This window comes from Ictidomys tridecemlineatus, chromosome 8, assembly GCF_052094955.1.
Source record: "Ictidomys tridecemlineatus isolate mIctTri1 chromosome 8, mIctTri1.hap1, whole genome shotgun sequence".
Classification (NCBI taxonomy): Eukaryota; Metazoa; Chordata; class Mammalia; order Rodentia; family Sciuridae; genus Ictidomys; species Ictidomys tridecemlineatus.
Window position 1 is genome coordinate 44914529 of NC_135484.1, and position 24211 is coordinate 44938739.

Below are 24211 nucleotides of genomic sequence, written 5' to 3' on the forward strand. Positions count from 1 at the left end.
GAAACAGAGACACAGAGACAACCATATGTTAAGAATTTAATGTGTGTGTGTGTGTGTGTGTGTGTGTGTGTGTGTGTGTGTGTGTGTGTTTGTACCAGGGATTGAACCCAGGGGTGCTTAACCACTAAGCCACATCCCCAACCTTATTTATTTATTTATTAAATTTTGGGACAAGGTGTCACTAAGTTGCTTTTAAGTTGCTGAAGCTGACCTTGAACTTGTATCCTCCTGCCTTAGCCTCCTGAGTGCTAAAATCACAGGCATGCACCACTGTGCTGGGTGACTTTCATGCATTTTAAATTGCTATTAGTATTATTTCAACATACTACAAATATTAGAATATAAAGAATCTTGCTTTGAATGAGCTGATTTTGCCCAAATTCCATCACTCATTGGTTGTATGATCTTAAGAAGTTACCCATTTTGTTTGTTATCCATTTTCCTCATCTTTGAAATTACCAACCATAACAGGGTGTTGGTAAAGATAAATGAGGCTGGATGTGCTCAATGCTTTAAATTGCTGAGAAAATCTAAAAGTCTAATAAGAATGCATTCTCCAACAGTAATAAAATGCCCAATTCCTGCTAGTCAGCATATCCTTGAGTACTAGTACCACAAGTCCTTGAGAAGTATAAGGAAGTTGTTCCCTTTTCCCCAAAAAGGAGCCGTATGGTAAATGAATAAACTTTCTTCCTCCACCACAGTGCATCTCAAAGCCCTAGCAGTGCACAGTGAAGCTCCAATAGGGGAGGAGGTCAGCTTGCAGAATTTCCCAGGAGGCTCCTTCCTCATCAGGCATCTCTTGGGAGTGGGAACATATTGGTGAACTTCTGCACTAGGCTCTGACAAGTGGGACTCACAGAGAGATCCCAGAATGGGGCTTCTGAGGTTCTAGATCCAGCGTGGAGAAGTGGACTTCAGCTTTTAGAGTTCTAAAAATGACATTGCAATTGTACTATGTGATTTGATATTCAAAAGCAAGAGTTTCCATACTGTGACTAGGTGACAAGCGCTTTGGAGGCACTGACAACAAATTAGACACATTGGTTAAAAAGAAGTTTCTTAATTTTACAGATAAACATTTAGGAAAAAGAACTTGTTTATGCAGCAAAATAATGTCTAAGACAACTATGTTGAATAGATGCTCAGAATAAGGAAGTCAGAGAAAAGTGGCCACTGACCTTTACTAATAATGTCAGGATATTGACGTAACATCCAAACTGCTGATTCTTAAGTTGAAGATAAATTCAGAAGTCTTTCCTGACTCTACAACATGTTGTGTTTTCTAATCTTGGTTTCATGTTAAACATGGATCCACCAATACTCAGATAAAGACACTGACACTGTCTTTTCTGTCTGAAGTCATAAAATACAATTTACTAAATACCAAGTTATATCAGTTATAGAAATTAAATTGGTAAACATCTTCCCTTCACACACATGTGTTTTCACTTTCACACTTATTGATTTAAAAAAAATCATTAAGAACCAAAAAGTTAGTGGAATGGGAGGAAAATTATAAAATTAATTTTGAGAGGGTCTTTGCCAAGAATTAGCATTTATCATGCATTTATTGTAAAAGGTAACACCTACAGATTATTCTGGGGGCTTTTTATGTTATCTTGATCTTTATAATCATAATTGATGGGTGATATTGATACTTTTAAAAAAATATCATATATATATATATATATATATATATATATACACACACACACACACAGATACATACATATAGATAGTGATATCTTAGACAGCAAAGAGTATATCCTATAGCTTATAAGACAGGACATTTCCAATGCAACAAATTGAAGCCTTACACACCCTTTCTTCACCATGTGTCCCTCCGAGTCTCCCTATTCTACATGTGAAGAAATGGAGGCTCTGAGAGGCAGAATAACTCAGCCTTTGTGGCTGAGCTGAGATCTGAGCCTGCCTGGTCTGACTTCAGAGACAGTGGGACAGAATCACCCAGCTCAAAGGTCAGGAAACTGAGGCAGATAGATTTAGAGCACTGCCCAAGCTTATATTACTGCTGAGAAGCACAACTGGTATTCAAGCCAACAATACATTTCATTATTTGCAGTTATATAATTTTTATCTCAAAATTAACTTGAGGAAAATAGTCATGTTTAATTCAAGGTTTCTTATAAAACTTATATGAGAAATCCCATCACTGTCTTTTTAATTATTTAAGTACTCTTCACTAGACTATTAAGGGAACAGCCTAATGAGAGGTGACTGTTTCACCTCCAACAAAGATTGTTCACTTTGCTTAGCACTGCTGTGGCTCCTAAAAGATGCTCTGTAAATGAAGCTGTCAGTAGATCAAAGTGCTGCTTCCCAAACTTCATTCTGCACACTGAGCACCTTGAGATCTTATGCAGGGCCTGGAAATTCTGCATTTCTGAAAAGCTCTTGGTAATTACTATTCTGCTGGTCCCTGTAAAGTATACTCTGAGTAGGAAAAAACTAAAAAAGTCCTCAATATTGATTTGAATCTTTAGGTGAATATTTTTTTTAAGACACTCACAAGGGAGAGATCATCATATTTTTTAAAATATTTTTTATATTTTTAGATGTTCACAATACCTTTATTTTGTTTATTTAGTGTTTTTATGTGGTGCTGGGGAACGAACCCAGTGCCTATGTGTGCTAGGCAAGCGCTCTCCCACTGAGCCACAACCCCAGCCTCTTGAGGTGAATCTTTTTAAAAGTAAGATGTCCTTGATATATCAGTTTTATATTTTATTTTAACATCTCTTTCTAAAATTGGAATACATCTGCTTTTCAATTTTCCAATATTTATTTTCATTCTAGATTTCATTTATAAGTCCAAATCAGGCAATAATAAGATCCAGGATCTATATTTAAGCAAGGGTGGCATTTATGACACCTGGATGAGAACGTCAATTTAAGGAATTACCTGAGTGTACTGTGGAAAATACACAAGAAATGGAATGAGAAGGTTTGTAGGCACATAAGTGTATGTACTATAAATAAGAAAAGTGTCATCAATATTTACTAGTCAGAAAATAGCAAATCTTAGTAGGGAAAGAGAGCATATATAATAAGGTATGAAATACAAGTTGAGAAGAAAAAAATAAACTAAATTAAACTCATATCACATTCTACAGCCTGGAAAACAACTGTTTTTGCACATTCTGTATTCTATGCTGCTGAATTTATTACAATGTGATAGAAGCAAATAAATTAGCTACAATTGGAAGCTTCAAATGTGTTATTGTTTCTGCAGCAAATGTGATCATCGCTGAGAAAAACCAAAGACTATTAACTTAAAACTTGATTGCATAAACAGGGCATGATGGCACATGTCTACAATCCCAGTGACTTGAGAGGATGAGGCAGGAGGATCACAAGTTCAAAGCTAGCCCCAGCAACTTAGCGCAGCCTGAAGCAACTCAGTGAGACTCTGTCTCAAAATAAAAAGGGCTGAGGATGTAGCTCAGTGGTTAAGCACCCCGAGGCTCAATCCCTGGTACCAAAAACAACTTTATTGCATAAATAATGCTCTGACACTGTTCCTCCAAGACTTGTTTTCTTTCTTTTAGTTAATTAATTTTACTATATATCTATTTATTTATTTATTAATGCTGGGGATAGAACCCTGGGCCTCAGGTATGTCATATCTTTGAGCTACATCTCCAATAAAACCTCTTTTCTTTAACTTGCTCTCTCCTGGACATGAGCATACAATAGGCTTCTTTATGTGATAAGCAAGTGACCATATTAAGAATTAAAATTCACAGAGTCCGCACCTGCACACATGAAGTGAATGTGCCTGGGAGAAATGATTCAAGCTTTCTGGATCTCAGTTCCCTTAATATTCTTAGAATTGTTGGGACTAAATTAGATATTTTTAAAAACCACACACATAATAAATCTAGATGCATATGAAGACAAGGATTTGAAAATTTATTCCATGGGTTGGGGTTGTAGCTCTGTGGTTGAGTGCTTGCCTAACATACATGAGGCACTGGGTTTGATCCTCAGCACCACATAAAAATAAGTAAATAAATAAAATAAAGATTAAAAAAATGTATCTCCATGGATAAGCCAACGGGACAAGCAACCACAAGTGACTGCACATTTGAAGTCATTGAATGAAATGTTGATGGGGAAGTAGTTTAACTAGAAGACTATCATTCTACAAAGTATTTGCAGGTCTTCAGGAGAAAAGGCAACAATATAATGGAGGAATCAAACTGTCACTTCCTAAAATCATGGATCATTCTCAGCACCATTAAAAATATGACAACAACAACAAAAATAATATGTGCATCTTATTTTAATTAGAAGTGCTTGGTATGTTTACCTCAATCTAATTAAGACTTTAAGTCTAACTTCAGGTTTTTCAGAAAAAATATAGGGGATAATGACCCATGAGAAGAAAGCAGTCAGTACAATTAGAATGTGAGCTGTGTCACAGGACAGGGAAGCTGGCTTCCTCACAGGAAAAGAAAGGACATGTGGGTGAGGGTCAGTGGAAGACTGAAAATTGCAATTTGAGACCTTCCTTGTACAAATCAAAGGTATAAAAGATGATGCTTTGGAAACGGGAAATTTGAATAGGACTTGACAATTAGATAATGTAAATTCAGTATTCTTCAGTGTGCTCACGGCATTGCAGTTATATAAGAAAATGTTTAAAGATGTAAATGAAATATTTAAGGAGCCAGGTACAGAGGCACATGCCTGTCATCCCAGCTACTTAGCTTGGGCAACTTAGTAAGAGCCTGTCTCAAAGTAAAAAATAAAAAGTTCTGGGGATATAGCTTAGTGGTAGAGGGTCCCTGGGTTTGATCCCTAGTACTGCAGGGGGAAAAAAAAAAGGATAAAAATGTTATAAATTTTTTCATAGAATTTTAGTTTCTTCATAATAGACTTTGAAATCTCAAAAGATAGACTCTGCTGAGCTAGTTGTGACAGCAGGTACAGAGCCATTTCTCTACCTATAGGTTTAGGTCATCTCCTATTCAACTCGTTGGCTTTCCAAGGGGCTAGCAGAAAATTGAAAAAAGGCAAATCTCGGTTCATTTTATTCTCATAACAAGCAGTCTCCATTCCAAAGTCCCTGAAGTAGGAGCAATTCAATACATAAATCTCATGTTCCGGTGATACCACGGGCTATTAAGTCTCCCCCGTATACTCCTTGAACTGAAATCAACCATGTTTCAATCTGAGTTGAACTTGCTTTTGTGAGACTCAATAAAAGGACTGAATTAAATCCACTCAACCATTTAAAAATTAAATGGCAAACACAGAAATGTTTGCCTATTTCCCCTGTAGGAAATTTTATGCACTGGTAATTCAAACTTAACTGGACTTTAAAGTTTTAATATCCTTTTCTCTTGTTCTTCATCAGAAATAATAATAAAAATTCTTTTTTTTTGGTTCAAAAATACAGTGCTTCATAAAAAGTAATTTACATACAAGTTTTAGGTACATCCACTAAGCATGCTCAATTGCAAAATCAAGCCATATAATACTAATTTGCAAGGATTTTCATTTTGTGATGAAAGAGAACAAAAACTGTGTTCTTTCTCCTTGCAGTAAGATGTAAATATGGTAGGCAGTGAATAAAAAGGCTATAATGGTGGTTATAATTTGAGTTGAAAATGCTGAATATAAAACCAAATGTGGTTCTCAGACTTCAAATAGTCTAATATTTGACATTCAACCCCTTTAATATAAATTAAGAATCTCATCTAAAAAGGATTAAGAAATATACCTTACCTTTTTTTGATGCTTAATATATTTAAAGTTATGTACTTTTCTCAAATAAAGTATGGATGAGCAAATTACTTCTAATTTCATAAGGAAGGAAGAGTTATTTTTATAATACAAAGACAAAATTCTTGACAAGATTCATAGCTGATGTGTCAGTCAAGATGAAAATTCTCCTTTCCCATTTGGATATTAGTAGGAAGCAGTAAATGACTTTGAAATAAATCTTTTGGTTTAGCTAAAAGCAAATTATAAAAATAAATATCTGTAGAATTTTTCCAAGTATTATGGTTAGAATCTTTTTATAAGTTAGTTTGAAAGAAACAGAGCATAAAAGCATGTACACCTGTATAATTTAATGAACAAATTCATTAAATAATAGCAAACAAAAATACGATAAAAAATGTGCAGAGTATATAGTAGATTGGGTATCCACGTATTATGGCTGTTGTTTATATTTTACACATACTTTATAAATAATTTCATGTCCATCTGATATTTAATAAAAATAAATAGTAGACAATAAATAGTGTATAAGTGTGTGCACACATATCTGACAACTTGGGTTAACAAATTACAAACATCACAAATGCCTAAATAGTGTCTCTAAATGATCACTGAGGTGAAACAGGTCCCTGCTGTCCTATACTCATTGCAGATCTTAGGGGTACACTGACTTACCTGGTCCAGATCAGTGTGCTCCCTGCTCTTTTATTCTCACAACTGCCGGCACCTAACTCATGGCAGTTTGCAGTTGATGCCCAAAAGAGACTTCAGAGATTCTCAACCCTTTTCAGAGTTGGAATTCAGTTATTTTCTTGAATACACGTGCAATGTTCTCTGAGGTTTCATAATAGATCTATATATAATATCTGCTGAAATTGAACAGTGTATATTAGCGTTTAGCTCATTCTTTCAAACCTCAGCAAATGCTAACTCAGGATACAGCTTTCGGGAACCTGTTCTCCACCAGGCACTGTACTGGATGCTAGTGGTAAAGTAAGAGACTCCTACTCAGATGGACATGGTGGCGCATGCCTGTGATCCCAGCAGCTTGGGAGGCTGAGACAGGAGGATGAGAATTCAAAGCCAGCCTCAGCAATTTAGCAAGGCCCTAAGCAACTCAACAAGACCTTGGCTCTAAATAAAATATACAAAAAGGGCTGGGAATGTGGCTCAGTGATTAAGTGCCTCTGGATTCAATCCCCAGTACCTCCCTTCCCCCCCAAAAGAGGCTCTTTCTCATTTTTGCTCTCATGAATTTGAGAGAATCCCTCAATCCCTCTCTAATCTCCAAACAATCCCTCCTCTTCAAACCTGCTAAAAGGCAAATTTGGTAGTTGGTTCAGTGTATCAGGGCTTACAGTTTCAACTTCATTTTCACATTGGGTTAGAAATCACCATATGTTCCACCCCACCCCCAATCAAGTAAGTTTCCTCTACCCCACAAGGCAAACAATTACTTCTTCAAAATATATACAAAGCAGAGAATGAACATCTGGAACATGACAACGACATGACTCTTCAGTTGCAAAAGTACAAAATTACTTCACAGTCTAATGAGGAAAAGAAAGAAAGGAAGGAAAGAAGAAAGGAAGGAAGGGAGGGAGGGAGGAAGGAAGGAAAAAAGACCTGAAATTCTAAAAAAATAGTTTTCTTTGCACCCCAAATGCCAGACTTCTCATACAACCAGAATGAGTTTCTCTATTTTAAATCCATACTTTCAGACATTTTACTTACAAACAACAGTTGAATTAGACACACAGTTTCATTATTTTGCTGCTTCCAGGATTTAATTCTCAATGAGTCAGGTCTGAGTCTTTAATGGAGTTTCACTGGGTCCTCACCCCTTGAGCACTCTTCCCCACTGAGCACCCAAAGATGCAGGCTGCTGTTCAAGGCACAGACCTCCTCGTGGACCTTATATTCTAGTAGGGGGAAGACAGTCCAATGAATGTGTAAATGACATAGTCTATTGGAAGAGGTTTTGTGCTCTAGAAAAAAACTGAAAGAAGAGAAGGGGAAGATGGTGTTCTGGGAATGGAGGGAGGGTTTCATGTGGTTAAGGAAAGTTCTCTCTAAGAGGCAACTTATGGACAAAGACTCAAGGAGGAGGGAGCCATGTGGATATTCGGGGGAAGACTGGTTCAGGCACAGGGAACAACCTCTGCAAAGACCCCAAGGGTAGACGGGAGCCTGACACCTTGGAGAAACAGCAAGAAAGCCAGTATGGCTGGACAGTCCTGAATATGTGGGAGCATGACAGGGAATAAGATAAGAGGGGTGGCAGAGGAGGCAGAAGCCCTAATATTTTTCAAACTAATAGTAATAAACAGTAATGCTGAGTAAGGTAGTTGAAATTTTTGAGCTTTAAATATATACTAATTGCAATACCAGACAGGTTATGTGCAATATTTCCTTAACAAAGAAAACAATCTATTGCTCTAATATGTATAGAGTTCACTCTAAGCTTTAGGAAACACAAAGAGACAAATCCCAAACTCTATAGGATGTACTGCCATGACCAAGCTTTCTTTTATTTTCTGCCTTAACCTGATCAAACCTTTGTCATAGTCTGCAATTAATTAAACTTCCCCATGCATCTTAAAAATAAAAACATAATTTCTCATAAATGTCAGAAGTTTTACTTATTTCCAGGTTGTAGGGGTTCCCACCCCCCACCCACCGCTGGCAGGAGGGTTTCAAGTCTGTCTCAGTACTACAAGGTTAAAGGGCTTAAATTATGAGATGAAGAGTTAATAAATACAGTACAGGGCATGATTCAGAGTTCAAATCCTGCTTTAATAACATGCTTTGAGCTCTCTTGCTTCCCTATAACATCTCTCCCTCTCTCCTTCCCTTTTCTCCTTATACCATGAACAAAAAAAATTCCTTTGACTTGTTCACTGAATCCTTTAACATAATGTCTTTCTTAATGTTTCTGAGTGTTGCAAATTATGTCTACTAAAACCAAGAGACATGGTACATATTGTCCTGCTGGCACATTCTCTCCTTTCTGCTATACTTCATTTAAAAGGCATCCTTACATGTAGAAATAAGCATGCAAGAGAGCTGGGCTTGAAAAATTAATTAGTGGACACTGCAAACATACCTTCATAAAGAACTCTGGTAGGCTCTTTACTACTTAGTTTCTACTAACTAGGAAATGGTCTAAAAATATCTCCTGAACACAAAGAGGGTGTTCAGTTCAACTCAAGAAATATTTGTTGAGTGCCTCTGTCAGATACTAGAAAGACAAAGATGACACACCAGTCACTGCCCTCAGGAACTCAGAAGACTCCTGGGCTGACTGAATCTCAGACTTTTTCCTAGACAGATAAGATCAGGGAAAGTCTGGGGGGAGTGTATACACTAGTGTAGAAGGTGCCAGAATAAACTTGTACTTACTTTTTTAAAAGCCACTCACCTAAAACATCAGATATCAGTGGAACCCATGTCTAACCACACATATATGACTGAAGACTGAAGAGCAGACCTTCTAAGAGTAACAAATGAGCAATTGGAAGCATCCAGGTTTTCAACTGACACTTAAAAGTTTCTTCAGAGGTCAACTGATTATTTTTATTTTCCCCCACTACTTAAATCAAAAGAAGGAAATTCTTATACCCATTTGCAAATATTTTTGTAAAGAAAGAATTAGAGATTTTTAGTTTGTGCAAATATAACAAAATAATTAAGGATATTTTATTCTACAAAACTTACATGAAGGTAGTAAAGCAGGACTAAACCCAATCCTATGGATTTATACAAATTGAATCAAAACTAGTGATCAATTTACATGTCATATTATGGAAGGTCAAAAATCACGTGAAATAGTCTATGCAAATATCTAATTTTACTTAAGTGGGTCCAAAAGAACAGTGTGAAAGATTAAGCTGAAGTCAGCCCACATTGTTCACCAAGTGCCTAGGGCTTAGCAGACAGAGAACACCAAGAGGGATGGACACTTTGTAAATAAATTCAACAAAAGCATGATCTATATCAAGCAGCAGTCACACAAAGAAACCAGCATAACTTCATAGGGTCACCAGACCCTAACAAACATGCAAAAATTCAAAATAATTCCATTGATTAGGCTTATAAATGTTTGAGTTAAATTATGACATTTGTTTTCTGAAACATAACAAATGAATAAAAGTCTAATATTATCTATTACACAAATGGTAGCCCTTCAGCCAGCCCAACCCTAACATTAGAAAATGTTTCCGCCATCTCAAAGGTGATTTGAATCAGAATTACCTGGGGGAACTTTGTGAAATTGCAAATTCCCAAGCCCCACCTTCTAAAAATCTGATTTAAAATAAGGGACAGAGGCTTTTTAAAGCCTCAAGAGAGATTAATTATCAGATAGAGTTGGGGAGCCTGGAGATCCAAGAAGCCTCACATTAAGTTGAATCCATGAACAAGAAAAGTAAAATACAAAAAAAGATATATGTTGTTTTTTTTTTCTCACAAGAAATAGGCTATTACATTAAAGCTACCCTCTTCTAAACAATGAGAGACCTGATATCATGTATGACCACCATTCAACTACATGCCAGTAGCATACCTCAACTTTTAGTGGGTATGCATGCTTAAACTTATGAACACTTGAAAAATACATGACTAAGTGCTAGTCTGAAAACTCACAGATGTAAAAAATAAAATTAAAAAAAGAAAAACAGAACAAAACAACAAACAAAACCCCAAACAACAAAACACTGACTATGCCTCTTTGCTTAAATAAGAGATTATTCTTTCTATACTGAAGATGTTTTTCAGTAAAGGACCCAAATATAAGCTTTACTTTTTTTTTTTTTTTAGGTGCTGAGGATGGGACCCAGGGTTCCTGGCATACTAAGCAGCTGCTCTACCACTGAGGTACATCCTCAGTCCTAACTTTACCTTTTTTGTGTGACTACATACCTACATCTTTACTATCTTAAAAAAATTCCTAACTATATAGAATGTTTTGCAAAAACCCAAAAGACAATATTCTCTTCCATCAATCTTTGACAATAAAGTCTCAAACTTAAAGCTCAGTAAGAATCTAAACAATCACACTTCCCAGAGAACTGTTCTACACTGTTCCCAGTTAACAGCCTGGATGGCCACATGGAAAGAAAAGTGACAGCTTTGGCCAGATTAGTGTGGAGACATACTTTTGGATAAATTGGAAAAAATGTACAGTATAAAAGATGCATTTTTCAAACAGTGACCTGAAAAAAAAAACTCTAATAGTTCAAACGTCCATTGTAAAAATCCTGTATATTTAATAAAACTTTACATATTTATTACACATTTTACCATATGCTAGTATGTTGTGTTATGGTGACTGTCAACAAAGTAACTTTGGGGTTAGTCTTTTGACAAATTGGTATGCAAGAAAACTCAGGAACCACTACCTACTGGAATGGATGGATGATTTAGTGAAAAAGTGCCAGCATTTGGTTTAGCTTTGAAATTTGTTTCACCAAAAAGCACAGTGGTGACGGGAGCTGTCAACTATTCTGCATAGAATACCTGCTGCTAAATAACCTGTTATACAGGGGCAAAAGCAGGGGAGGAGAGGAAAGAAACAAAAGCTGAAAAAAAAAAAAACTTGACAGAAAGCTGGCCCGTCTATCAGAAAAGAACTAATTAGGGAGGATTAATGAAGTAGAGCCACCTAGGGCTGGTAACTAGTTTCCGGCTTCAATCTGGTAGACAGAGAGAAGGTAAACTCGGTTGTGGGTTAATGAGTTCCAATTTGAAGTTAGGTCTGGAGAAAAGGTAGTCTGGTCAGGAGGTGACACTTGCAAATACCCTAGAAGGATCTCGTGAGGAGAAACGGTCTGGCCGCCTGCTCGGAGGTCTACCTGGGGGCGGGATGGGGGAGTACCCTCCCCAACCTTTCAGCAGGAGCAGACAAACGCGCACGCCAGGATTCCAGCGTTGCGCGGGAGGAGCGGCATTGGGAGGGCCCAGCCGCCCAGCCTGAGCAGTTGTTCAAAAGGAGACTGGAGAGAACCGACCCTTGCACAGACTCTCCCCTAAGGCGACCCCTGGGCCATGTCACTTCTCACCGGGCCGACAGAGTCAGAAAGTCTGGAAACTGTGTGATCTAGGCTGGGAGACAGGAAGGAGAAAGTGGAGAGGCGCCAAGTTGATTTTCTTGTTTGGTAGGGAAGGAAGGAGTTTGTGGGGGAGCGATCGGAATGCAGTAACTTATTTTACCCCGGAGCCGCGGCCTGGCAGAGCCAGCGCCAACAGTGTAGGCAGCCAGCCCGACTTCCTCCCGCGCTGGGTCTCTGGGGCCGGGCCTGCCCCGCAGCCCGCCCGCAGCGCCCAGGGTCCCCCTGTCCGCCAGACGCGCTCTACTCACCGAGCTCCTCCGCCTGCAGCCAGAGCGGGGCGCAGACAGCGAGCAGCAGGGCCAGGAGGCCGGGTCCTGGAGCCGCAGCCAGCGCGCCGCCGCCGCCGCGGGCGCGGGGCACCATAGCCCCTCCGGGAGCCAGCTTGCCAGGCTCGTCCTCCCTTCGACGGGCCCTGCGCCGCCGCTGCCCCAGCCGGGCCGCCTCCTCCGTGGCCCAGCGCGGCGCCAGGATGGGGCGCAGCCGCTGCCCGGCACCGAATCCCATTGGGGCGGCCCAGCGCCCAGTCGGGCGGGGGCGTCTCCGGTCCCGCCCCGCCCTGCCCCGCCCCGCGCTGCGCTAGGGCCCCCAGAAGAGGGAGTCGTATTCCCAGGCGGTGACCCGAGGCGGGACCGGGGCTCCCCTCAGGGGAGCTCCCTTCTTCGCTCCCCCGCCTTGCCAGGGCTCCACCTGTTCCATCACACGTGAACCTGGGAACCAGAAGGACGCCAGGTGGAAAGACCAGTCCAAAGCCTAGTTGTGCGGTCATATACCACAGTGTCGGAGCGCGTGGCTGGCGCTGCAGCAGAGACCCTTATCCTTCATGACTTTGCCAAGTCTGTGGGGGTGGCATGCCAGGGATAGCAACACTGGAGGACCTGAAATAGTTTGACGATAGGATGTTGATGGTGGCAAGTAAAATCTAATTTAAGTCTCCCTATTCATTCATTCATTCATTCATTACCTTCATTCAAAGTTATTCAAAGTTCAGGCAGTGTGCTAAGTCCAGGTGGCTCTTGCAGACATTTAAAATGATAAGGCAAGCACAAATGGCATTAAGTGACACGAAGGGTGTTCTGGTAGCACATTTAGGGAAATCTAATTAGATGAATGGTGAAGGGGCTACAGGGCGGGGTGGAGGTGGGGGTCTGAAAGAAAAGACCTCGCACTAAGTGGCATCTAGGCTGAGACTTGGGGAACCCGTGCGACTTGGAAAAGCAGAACTTGGAGGGCAGAAGTAAGTAAACGGCAGGGTGTTCAAGGACTTAGGGAAGAACAGGCTGAGGGAGCGAGTGAACACGTGGGTGTATGGCCAGAGGTGAAAGTCAGTGTACAGTGTCGGGTCTAGAACTTGAAGCTCCAGGCAGGCCACGAAAAGGATTTTTAACTTGATGCTCGGTAGCCACCGAAGATTCAGACCGAGCAGTGACACGGTTTGATTCACTGGGTTGTGACTGACAAAGGCTTGGGAAGGCATCTTGGAAGAGTGAATTACAAGCCCATTACTGATTAGTTGAATGGGGTAGTAACAGTGTAAATGGACGAGGGGCGATTAAATACTCATTTTAAGGACTCTGATTTCCCTAAACTTCTGGTGGTCTCTCAGCACTTCCCCACTGCGCAAATTCGTAAACTTTGCACCGCCCGGTGGTGTGCTGGGGTGGTTACACCTGGAGCGCAGGGAGCGGGTGTACTGTGGGAGGGAGGAGAGGAAGCAGCAGCCTCTCCAAGGCCAAGTGTTGGTCTATCACGTGATCTGTGGATAACACCGAGGATCTGCTTTCACACGTCCTGTTCTTTTTGCCTGTTTTTATTTTTTAACTTTTAAAATTGAAAATGAGAATTGTCTTTGGGACTTTGCTTTCCCAGGGGCAGCGACCTTAGAGGGGGAAACAAACAACAAAACCTTGTCCTTTAGAAATGAAACCCAATCAAGTGTTGAATCCTGGGTCAGCCACTGACTGGAATTTGATTTTTTGGGCCTCAGTTTTATTGGGGAATCTACTTAACTCTCCTGATGGTTGCAGATGAAATAAGTATGTATTTAAAGTTCTAGCATGTGAAGGAGGTACATTAATAGTAGGCTTAATAATGTTTAAATTGAAAATAAATTTATTTCCTTGAAAATAATGGTCTTTGAATGTCCTTGTGTGCAACATAAATACACCATAAAAAGACACCTTGGGGCATGAAATCCCTTCCTAACTCCAGCTTTTTATTTTCTTATTTCTCTTCATTCTTTTTTTAAGAAAGTGAGTTTGGACAACTGCTGCCAGACTCTAACAGGTTTGGCCCTGTGAGATATGTAGGAAGCAAAGACAATGGGAAGCATTGTTTACTAGGGAGGAATTCATAGAGTGCAGCAGGTGGGCTCCCAGGGATGACCTTTCCCATTTCAGCCAATATCTTGATAGGAACGGCCTTATCTTGCTACACCAAAATCCTGAGTCAGATAAGGGGAGAGATTTAGGATCTGGTAATAATGAGGAAACAAAAAGCCAGCTGGATCCTATTGCATTTCATATACTATTCTTTCCTCGAAATATAAAAGAAAATTTTTAGTTAAGAAAATCATAGTTGGGGCTGGGGATGTGGCTCAAGCGGTAGCGCGCTCGCCTGGCATGCGTGCGGCCCGGGTTCGATCCTTAGCACCACATACCAACAAAAGATGTTGTGTCCGCCAAGAACTAAAAAATAAATATTAAAAAAATTCTCTCTCTCTCTCCTCTCTCTCCTCTCTCACTCTCTCTTAAAAAAAAAAGAAAATCATAGTAAAAGAAAAAACGTGAAGATACAATATATGATCAATTCTATTTCTGTATATAATAAAATAAACAAAGCTTATTAAATTAATATACATAATTCACATAGATTTTTGCTAAGCTTTGTGACTTTTAATCTTGAGAAGATTCCATTTTGAGTTTTTAAAATAATGCATTTGGGAACCTCTAAGCCAAGTTCTAGTAAGAAAAAAATAATTTATTTCAATCTATCCACAAACATCTCACTAAGATGCAAAACTTCCCTAGGGAAAAAATCTTTTATAAAGCTATTTCATATTTAATCCTTTCACCACTTATCATCTATTCTTTATTTTGCATAGCTCTTTACAATTTATGCTTATATTTTTGCTAGCTCTTCTGTAAAGATAAGAACTGGTCAGGGCCTGCCTTATTTTATATATAAAATATGTGCTCTATCTTGCTTAAGATAACAAAGTAAGATATGGTAAGATACAATTCAAGCAGAACTGTAAATGTAGTATGATTCTAAAATAGTTAGAAAGCTTCAAAACAGTTTGTGGTTCAATTTGATGACCTTGTCAATTTTATCCTCAACATTTAGTAACTCTGATTTTGACTCCATGAAAAAGAGATCTGAGATATAAAATTGAAACTCTTACGGTTATCTACTTTCTGAGTACTCTCCTCTTTCCCATTCAATTTAGTGCATATGTTTTAAACATTTTCTATTTGCAAAAAAAAAAAAAAAAACCATGGTGAAGATATAATGAAAAGAAATGCAATTAACATCCCTCTTATTTATGATCTAATAATAGAAATCAAAGAAAATTAATTATATAGGTTGATAAGTCAAATGATAGGAAATGTTCAGGATGCTATGAGATCACAGAGGAAGGGCATATAAATCTGGACTTTTAAAGTATGGGAGGGTCCAGGAGGGAATAAGACAGTAACTAGAAGAAAAATAATGTTTGTCAGATGATTGAACTTGTGAGAAAACTCAGAAATAGAGGTCACAGGGTGTTTATAAAGATTGGAACATTAATTCATCAGTGAGCTTGAGTCTGAACCATTGTGAGAGGCAGGAGTAGGATCTGAGACCGCTGGGAAGAGAGAAAGTGAAGGAACTTATTCAAATGTCCATTTTAAAGAAATCACTCTAGTTGCAGTTTGGGTAATAGATTGGAAAGGGAGGTAGGAGATCAATTAGGAGTCTGTCACAATTCTCCAGACTGAAGATGATAGAACCTAGATCACTTACACTCAAAGGGGGTCCCCAGACCAGCAGTCTCTGCATCCCCTAGGAGCTTGCTAGAAAGGAATACTCATGTCTCCAACCCTACTTGACCTTTGATCACAATCTGTTTTTTTTTTTTTTTTTTGTACCAGGGATTGAAACAGGGGTGCTTAACCACTGAGCCACATCCCCAATCCTTTTTTGTATTTCGTTTAGAGATAAGGTCTTGCTGAGTTAGTTGCTAAGGGCCTTGCTAAGTTTTTCTTTTTTAATATCTTTATTTTTATTTATTTATTTTTATGCGGTGCTGAGGATCAAACCCAGTGCTTCACACTTGCAAGGCAAGTGCTCTACTACTGAGTTACAAACCCAGTCCCCTTGCTAAATTTTGAGTCTGGTCTTGAACTTGCTATCCTCCTGCCTTAGCCTCCCAAGCTGCAGAGATTACAAGTGTACACCACTGTACTCAGCCAGAATCTGCATTTTTTAAAAAATTATTATTTTTTAGTTATAGGTGGATACAATACCTTTATTTTATTTATTTCTATATGGTGCTGAGAATTGAACCCAGTGCTTCACACATGCTAGTTAAGCACTCTACCACTGAGCCCCAGCTCCAACCCTGAGAATCTGCATTTTTAATATGAACACAGATCAGTATAAAGCCATGGTCATATCTGAGAGACAAAGTATAGAGAAATAAGACATGGGCTGGGGATGTGGCTCAAGCGGTAGCGCGCTCGCCTGGCATGTGTGCAGCCCGGATTCGATCCCCAGCACCACATACAAACAAAGATATTGTGTCCGCCGGGAACTAAAAAATAAATATTAGAATTCTCTCTCTCTCTCTCTCTCTCTCTCTCTCCCCCCTCACTCTCTCTTAACAAACAAACAAACAAAACATGTTTAATCTTAGGGTATAGGCAGGGGGAGAGAAGAAGGTTTAAATTCTAAATGCAACACTGAAACTAATTTGAATCATCTACATTATTTCCTCATCTTGAACTTCCTATTGATTTTTAAAAAACTTTTATTGCTGGTGTTCATCAAGTAACTATGTCATCTAAGCTCCAGAAAGGATTCTTCTTAAATGCTGTAGCTCATTGTGTCAAGGTATTATCCTCTAATCCTCTCTTTTGTGGCCCAGAAACTTGATTTATGTCAATGTGTATGATTTGGGCATACTGCTCTGTGATCAATTTACACACACAAGTATATAAACTGGTGTTAATGTCAATTAAGAATTAACAGTGAGAACAGTAAACATTCTCCTTAGCCTGAAAACAACGTTGGAAGCTAGAATCAATCTCAGCATTTATTAGATGAACATGAAAGAAAAGCAAGGCCAATTATTTGAGTGGTTCTGATATTCGAAGGTAAAAAATAAGAGAATCCTTCTCACTGGATCCTTCCCACTCCTCACCTTCGTTAAAGAAAAAATTATTTTGACATTTGTAAACATGGAATCCAGACTTTATGCAGGGCTATTGTAATAGGTGTTAAGGCTAGGGGCACAGGTAAGAGCTCAGTTCTTCAAAAACAGTCAGGAATTTCCAACCAATGGGCAGAGTGAGAGGATCAGGGATGCAAAATTAATTAGATGAGGCAACTACATAACTACATAACATAACATCAATATGTTACTTCGCCACATAGGTTTTCCAGCTTTTAGTGTATTCTATAAATAGCCCAGTGAGAAAATACCTACTCTTGGGAACACGATTTGGAAACAGTTGTCCTAGAGTAGTCATTAAGAACTAACTCAGATTACATACATGAAAGTTCTTCAAATACTATGTTTTGAAATGGCACAAAACTTATTTACTGAACCTATTGTTTTCCAAATGTATTTGAGATTTTGTTTTTGGATGGTGTGGAAAGAAAGTGGGTAAATATATGTCCCCCCCGCCCCCGCAAGTATACTCAGTGAACAGAGATGAATGAGGGTGGGATGGCTTTATCTTTTTGACTTCCCATTACCAACTCCAATGGCTTGTTTCTGCTGTCTCTAACTCTGAGTGAGACTGAGATGGAGGAGAGTTTGGAATGTTTAGTAGAGCAGCTAGAGGAGAGCTCCAGGCTTTGCTGTCTTCAATGTTCCCATTTCTAGTTCTTGAGACTCAGGATTTCACCACGCCCTGGGTCATTGGCCTGGGTGAGGAGGGAGGGAGTAGAACTTGGAAAGGCTTACTTCCCTCTGGCAGGCAGAGCCAGGGTCCTTATAACTCTGAGAAATCTTCCCATAATTATGCATGTTTATTGCAGCACAACTATCATTTGGAACCCCCAAGATAAAGCAGAAGAACCCTTCATTTCACCCACAGGGGCAGCAAATGATTAAGACCAGGGGCCAGGTCTCAGGAGGGTCAGCTAAAAGTTTCAGGTACCGTTCCCTTTTTGCTCTGGCCCCTCCATCTGAACCCAGAAAGAAGTAGGAAGAGGTGGAGAAGCAGCCCGGGAAGCAAGTGGTCAACAGGGAGAGGACAGAAGTAGGAATGCCATATGTGGGGTGAGGGGCTTTAGGGTGCAAAACTGAGTCTCTCAAACACTTGAGGCCAAGCTTGACCTTCAAACCTTTAGGCTGTGACCAGTGAGAGATTAAAACCAATGGTTTTGAGCTGGGGAGGTTGGTTGAGAGGAGGGGATAGAAGAACAAAGCAGCCCACAGTACATCCTTACCCCAGTACCCAACTGGCATAAGCTCATGTAATATATGGCACAGGGAAGGCCCTAGACAAGGAGTCAGAGAACTAGGATCTAGGCCTGGCTCCACGTACTGTTACCTGGTATAAATCCCTCTTCCACTTTGTTCTTCAGTTTATTCACTTATTTTTATATTTTTAAAAATATTTATTTTTTAGTTGTATTTGTATATAATACCTTAATTTTTATTTATTTTTATGTGGTGCTGAGGATTGAACCCAGGGTCTCGCATCTGCTAGGCATGCGCTCTACTGCTGAGCCACAACCTCAGCCCCAGTTTATTCATTTATGCAGAAAAGAGACTGGACTGGAAAATCCACAATACTTCCTGCTTGCCCATTTGAGATGCTATCCTGATGCTCACTTGAACCTCTGGGGAAGAAGAGGCAATCTCTTGGGGTCTCTGGAAAGCATTACTGGAATTTTAAAACATTAAACCAAACAGAAAGAACAACAAAAAAAGCTTCTTGGGATGAAGTGTTCCAGTGCCCTGGCTTCCCACTCTGACAGTCTGATATTCAGATCTAAGGACTGAAGTTACCCCAGAACAGGTATCTGTTGTGGATTGGGTAGGAAAACTCCCAGGGAAATACCCAGGAATGCTTTGCAGTGTTTGCAGTAGGGAAGTTATAGTGCACAGTACAAATGAGTGATTGCCATGCACAAGACTCTCTGGTGGGAGTTTTTGGTAAGGAGGGAGGTCCTGTACATGAAGGACAGGGAGTATGCAGGAACTGTACATTCTCCTCACTGTTGCTGTGAGCCTAAAACTGCTTTAAAAGTAAATTTTACTGATTAAAAAAAAAAAAGAGCAATCATGCATTTTTCTAAAGTCTTTTACCTCCTACTTTCATAAATTGTATCCCAAGAAAGGTCCTTGTTTTGTAAATATGTGAAGAATTGAATCTTGACATGTTTGGAAAAAGACGCTTTTCAAAGAGGATTTCCTCTACCATCTTCTCTGAAAACCTTAATGTTTCTGTCATAGAACTTGAAATGAACATGCCTCTAGGTCAAATTGAGGTAATCATAGGTCAGAAGAAAATTAAGAAAAATCTTGAAATCAAGAAGTTGAATAATTTGGGCTGGGGATGTGGCTCAAGCATTCTCACCTGGCATGCGTGCGGCCTGGGTTCGATCCTCAGCACCACATACAGACAAAGATGTTGTGTCCGCCGAAAACTAAAAAATAAATACTAAAATTCTCTCTCTTTAAAAAAAAATTCTGAAGTGTTTTATCCAGAAAATCCTCTTGGTTAATAGATCTTTTCTTAGAATAGAGAATGTAGGATTAGGAAATCTAGAGTACCTCATCCTTGGTGAGCAGAAGTTCCATCGGAAGCCAGGATATCTATTTCTACCTTCCCTCTCCTTGCCCCCCTTTTTTCTTACCACTCTGTTTTTCTATCTTCTCAAACTTAACCAAATAAGATCTTTAATCCTACAGTTTGACAGACTGTGTTAAAATATGAAATAAATAGTTAATCTTCCACCCTGTTTCTACCTGTCCCTCTTTGCAGTTCTAAAGGATCTTCCATCCTTATTTTATGAACCATGTTACAAAGCTTTTCCCATTTTTTGGGGGGGGTACCAGGAATTGAACCAAAGGGCACTTAACCATTGAATCACATCTCCAGCCCCTTTTTATTTTTTTATTTTGAGACAGGGTCTCACTATGTTGCTTAGGGCCTTGCTAAATTGCTGAGGCTGGCTTCAAACCTGTGATCCTCCTGCCTCAGCCCCCTGAGTTGCTAGGATCTCTGGCATGTGCTACCTACCATGCCTGGAAGCTTTTTCATTTTTATATTCCATAAATCTCTTTGAAATGTTAATGAAACACATCTTAATAGACATTTACTTTTTAAGAAGCTATTGAATAGAAGCAGCATTAATCTAATCTTATTTCCTAAACCAAGGTTTTCTGTTCCACTTGATTGTGAACCCAGTTTGCATTTGTTCCTCAGTCTTCTCTGTGAGGTGGGACACACTTCACTCTCCTCCCAACTAACAATGGGACTTGGAATTATTTACCATTCATCAGATTTGGGTCCTGATGGCTCATCCCATCTCTAAAACCACAATCTCAAGTCTCCTTTTCCCTCAGTTACTAACTATATCTGGGATTCAGAGAGCAAATTTAGGATGTCTGAAATCACTAAACCCTCCCTGGAGGCCAAGCTGATCCTGATTTTCATTGGAAAAGTAAGTCCAGTTGATTTCTAATTAGAGACACAACAGAGCACCATTAAAATAACAAAGCACATTATAAAATGTCACAATGTTGAAAATTGTTGAGACCAAGCTAAAGGTCAAGATAGGCCTTAGGAATAGGATGGGAATCTCCAGAGACAAATAAACAAAACCACCTACTTTGGAAACGGAGTCTACTCACTCATAGAGTATGGTATGTTTTCCTGCTATGCTTTAAATGTCAGTGCTCAAAGAATAAAAGTACAAGAGTGGAAATGATAGGTTGTGGAACTGAAATTTTGTTGGGATCTCAAGTACTCTTACACAGTGTATTAGGCTGCTTCTGCTAGTGGACAAGATTGATGAGATCATCTTAGAACAGCCTTTTCCTTTCTATCTGCCCACCTCTTATGACCTGAAGTTTATTTTCCCCTTTGTTCTTTTGTATGTATTATCACAGAAATTTCATAATCCTCTTAATCCACTCCACAGAAAATTTGCTCTAGAAATTTACTATGTGATCTATGATCAAAATACATTATATAGAAGGAAGCTAGAGGCTGGGATTGTGGCTCAGAGGGAGAGCACTCACCTCCCATGTGTGAGGCACTGGGTTCAATCCTCAGCCCCATATAAAAATAGAAAAAGATAGAAAAAAGCTATTGGATTTCTTTCTGCAAAGATGGAGTAGACATTTTTTTTCTTTTCTTTCCACTAGGTACACTTAAAAAATTCAGAACATTAGAGTGTTGTATAACAAACATAAGAAGACTTTGGAAGAAAAAGAGAGAGCAGACTGCTTAGAGATATTTGGGACCTGAGGAATGACACAGTAGTGACTTCCCTGGGTTTTCTTCTTGCTTTACATATCACAGAAGTAGAGCTGAAAAAGACTGTAACCAGCAAACACCAATGGATACAATCAAACAAGAACAAAACCAAATAACAAGAAAGAACAAAAGCTTATTCTCTCTAGTCAAAGGCCAGAAAAGGGTCAGCAGAGCAAAGCAAAAAGCTTTTAACTAGTAACTAGTCTAATCCAACCAAGGACCAGAGGCAAAGCTGTGGCCCTGTTCTCATTCATATCATCAAAGAACCCTGCCTAGAGAAAGAGAGCTAAAACAGAAGGATTAAATAAAATCCAGAGTCTCATAGCATAATAGAAAAATGTCCAGGTTTCAGTCAGTCATACCAAGAACCCGAAAACCTGAAACTGAATAAAAAAAAAAATCACACAAAGATTATAAGTTAGCTATGATCAAAATACTTCAAGGAACAGATGAAAACACTTGAAACAACAGTAGCAACCAAATAGAAAGCCTTAGCAATAAAATAAAGCGCATAAAGAAGAATCAATTAGAATTTTTAAAACTAAAAAATGCTATAACAGAAATTAAAAACTCAGTGGATAAGCTGAACAGCAGAATGTGAGAGAATAAGAACTGTGAACTGGAATAGAACAATGGAAATTGCCTTATCTGAAAAACAGAGAGAAAAATAAGCAAATATACAAAACTGAACAAAGATCATTAGCACAGCTTCCAGGACCTGTGGGACTATTACAAAAGGTCTGAAACTAGTGCCTTGGGAGTGCTAGGAGAGGAAAGAAAGATCATGGCTGAAAGGATACTTGAAGGAATACTGTCTGGAGCTTCCAAATTTAGTAAGAGACAAAAACAATCAAACCAAACCAAACCACAACAGAAAAACACTACAGTTTGAAATGATGAACAAACCCCAGGCAGGATAAACCCAAAGAAATACATGGCAAGAACATTATAATAAAACCTCTTAAAACTGAAGGAAAAAAAAAAACACCCTGAAAAGCAATCAGAGAAAGACAACACCTGAATACAGGGAGAAAATGATTAAAATGTCACCAGATTTCTCACCAGAAATCATGGAAGCACAAGGAAGTTGCAAGAGTGGTACCTCAAGAAAAGTCAACCTGGAATCCTATACCCAGAGAAAATGCCTTTCAAGAATGAGAGACAACACATTCTTAGAAGAAAGAAAGAGGGATTTTTCTCTAGCAGATTTGTGTAAAAGAAGAGCTAAAGATATTCTCTAATCAGAAAGGAAACAACGACAAAAAAAGAAACTTTGTAATATTAGGAAGGAAAAAAAGGATAGAGTATCCGAAATTATGGGCAAATAAAATAAACTTTCCTTCTTATTTGGGATGTTTTAAATTATGCTTTGGGGCTAGGGTTGTAGCTCAGTGGTAGAGCACTCACCTCGAATGTGTGTGAGACCCTGGGTTCAATCCTCAGTGCCACATAAAAATAAATAAATAAAATACAGATATTGTGTCCATGTAAAACTTAAAAAATATTTTTTAAAAATAAATTATGTTTAATGATTGAAGCAAAAATTATAATACTGTATAATGTGGTTAAAATGTTTGTAGAACTAATGTATAAGAAAATTCTATTGTTAATGGGATAACTAAAGGCTAGTAAGATTTCTATACTTTAATTGAAAGAAAAAATACTGGCAGCAATAAACTATAATTAAGATCTCTATGTCCAATTAGGCAGAGGGACATGAAGGGAGGGGAAGGGATATGGGGGTAGGAAGGACAGTAGAATGAATCAGACATTATTACCCTATGTACATAATGCTTAGGTATAAACTGTCAAAACATGTCCATGGCTTTATGTGACCGGTGTGATTCTACAACATGTACCGTCAGAAGAATGAGAAGTTATATACCATTTACTTATGATGTATCAAAACGCATTCTACTGTCATGTATAAGTAGTTAGAACAAATAAAAAAGATCTATATATCCATATCTATCTCTTCATTACATATCTACCTAAAGGATCTAATAAAAAAGGCTTGTAGCTGGATGTGATGGTGCACACCTATAATATCAGCTACTTGGGAGGCTAGGACAGAGGATCACAAATTCAAAGCCAGCCTGGGAAACTTAGCAAGACCTTGTCTCAAAGTATGAAGTTAAAAGGAATGGGAATGTAACTAAGTGACAGAGGGTCCTTGGGTTCAATCCCCAGTGTTACAAAACAAACAAAATTTTAAAAAATGTAAAACATTATATAAAGAGATATTCAAAAACACTTAGATGAAAGCAAATAGAACTCTAAAATATGTTCAAGAAATGCATAGAAAGTCAAGAAAAAGAAAAAACTATGCAAACCGGAGAAAACAGAAAAACCATAATGGCAGACTTAAATGTATTTCACAAGCTCAGCTTGTTCTGTCAATAAGAAAATTCCTTCAAATATAAAAATTGAGGCAGGTTGAAAGTAAAAGAATGTAAAAAATATACCATGCAAATACCAAAGAGTAATGGGAGTGGCTATATTGTCTGATAAAATGACTTCAAGGCAAAAAAAATTATCAGAGAAGGACATGATAAAGAAATCAGGCCAATCTGTCAGAAAGACATAGCAGTCCTAAATGTATAAATACCAACAACAGAGTTATAAAATTTATGAGAAAAAACTGAT

The 24211-nt window shown here is 38.8% G+C and overlaps 1 protein-coding gene across 3 annotated transcripts in view; it reads right to left on the minus strand.

The window, feature by feature from the left end:
- Positions 1-12386, minus strand: part of Dcbld1 (discoidin, CUB and LCCL domain containing 1) — a 58456-nt gene extending 46070 nt beyond the window's left edge. Inside the window, exon 1 of one of the 3 annotated variants that reach the window (XR_013424918.1) lies at positions 12113-12385. Coding sequence is in view for 2 of the 3 variants with exons in the window: in XM_005336089.5 (XP_005336146.2) it covers positions 12113-12368 (256 nt within the window). In the remaining variant the exon portion in view is untranslated. Of the gene's footprint in view, positions 1-12112 lie in introns of all 3 variants that reach the window. The other 2 variants (XM_005336089.5, XM_078019333.1) reach the window with 2 other exon arrangements.
- Between the last annotated feature and the right edge of the window lie 11825 nt (positions 12387-24211).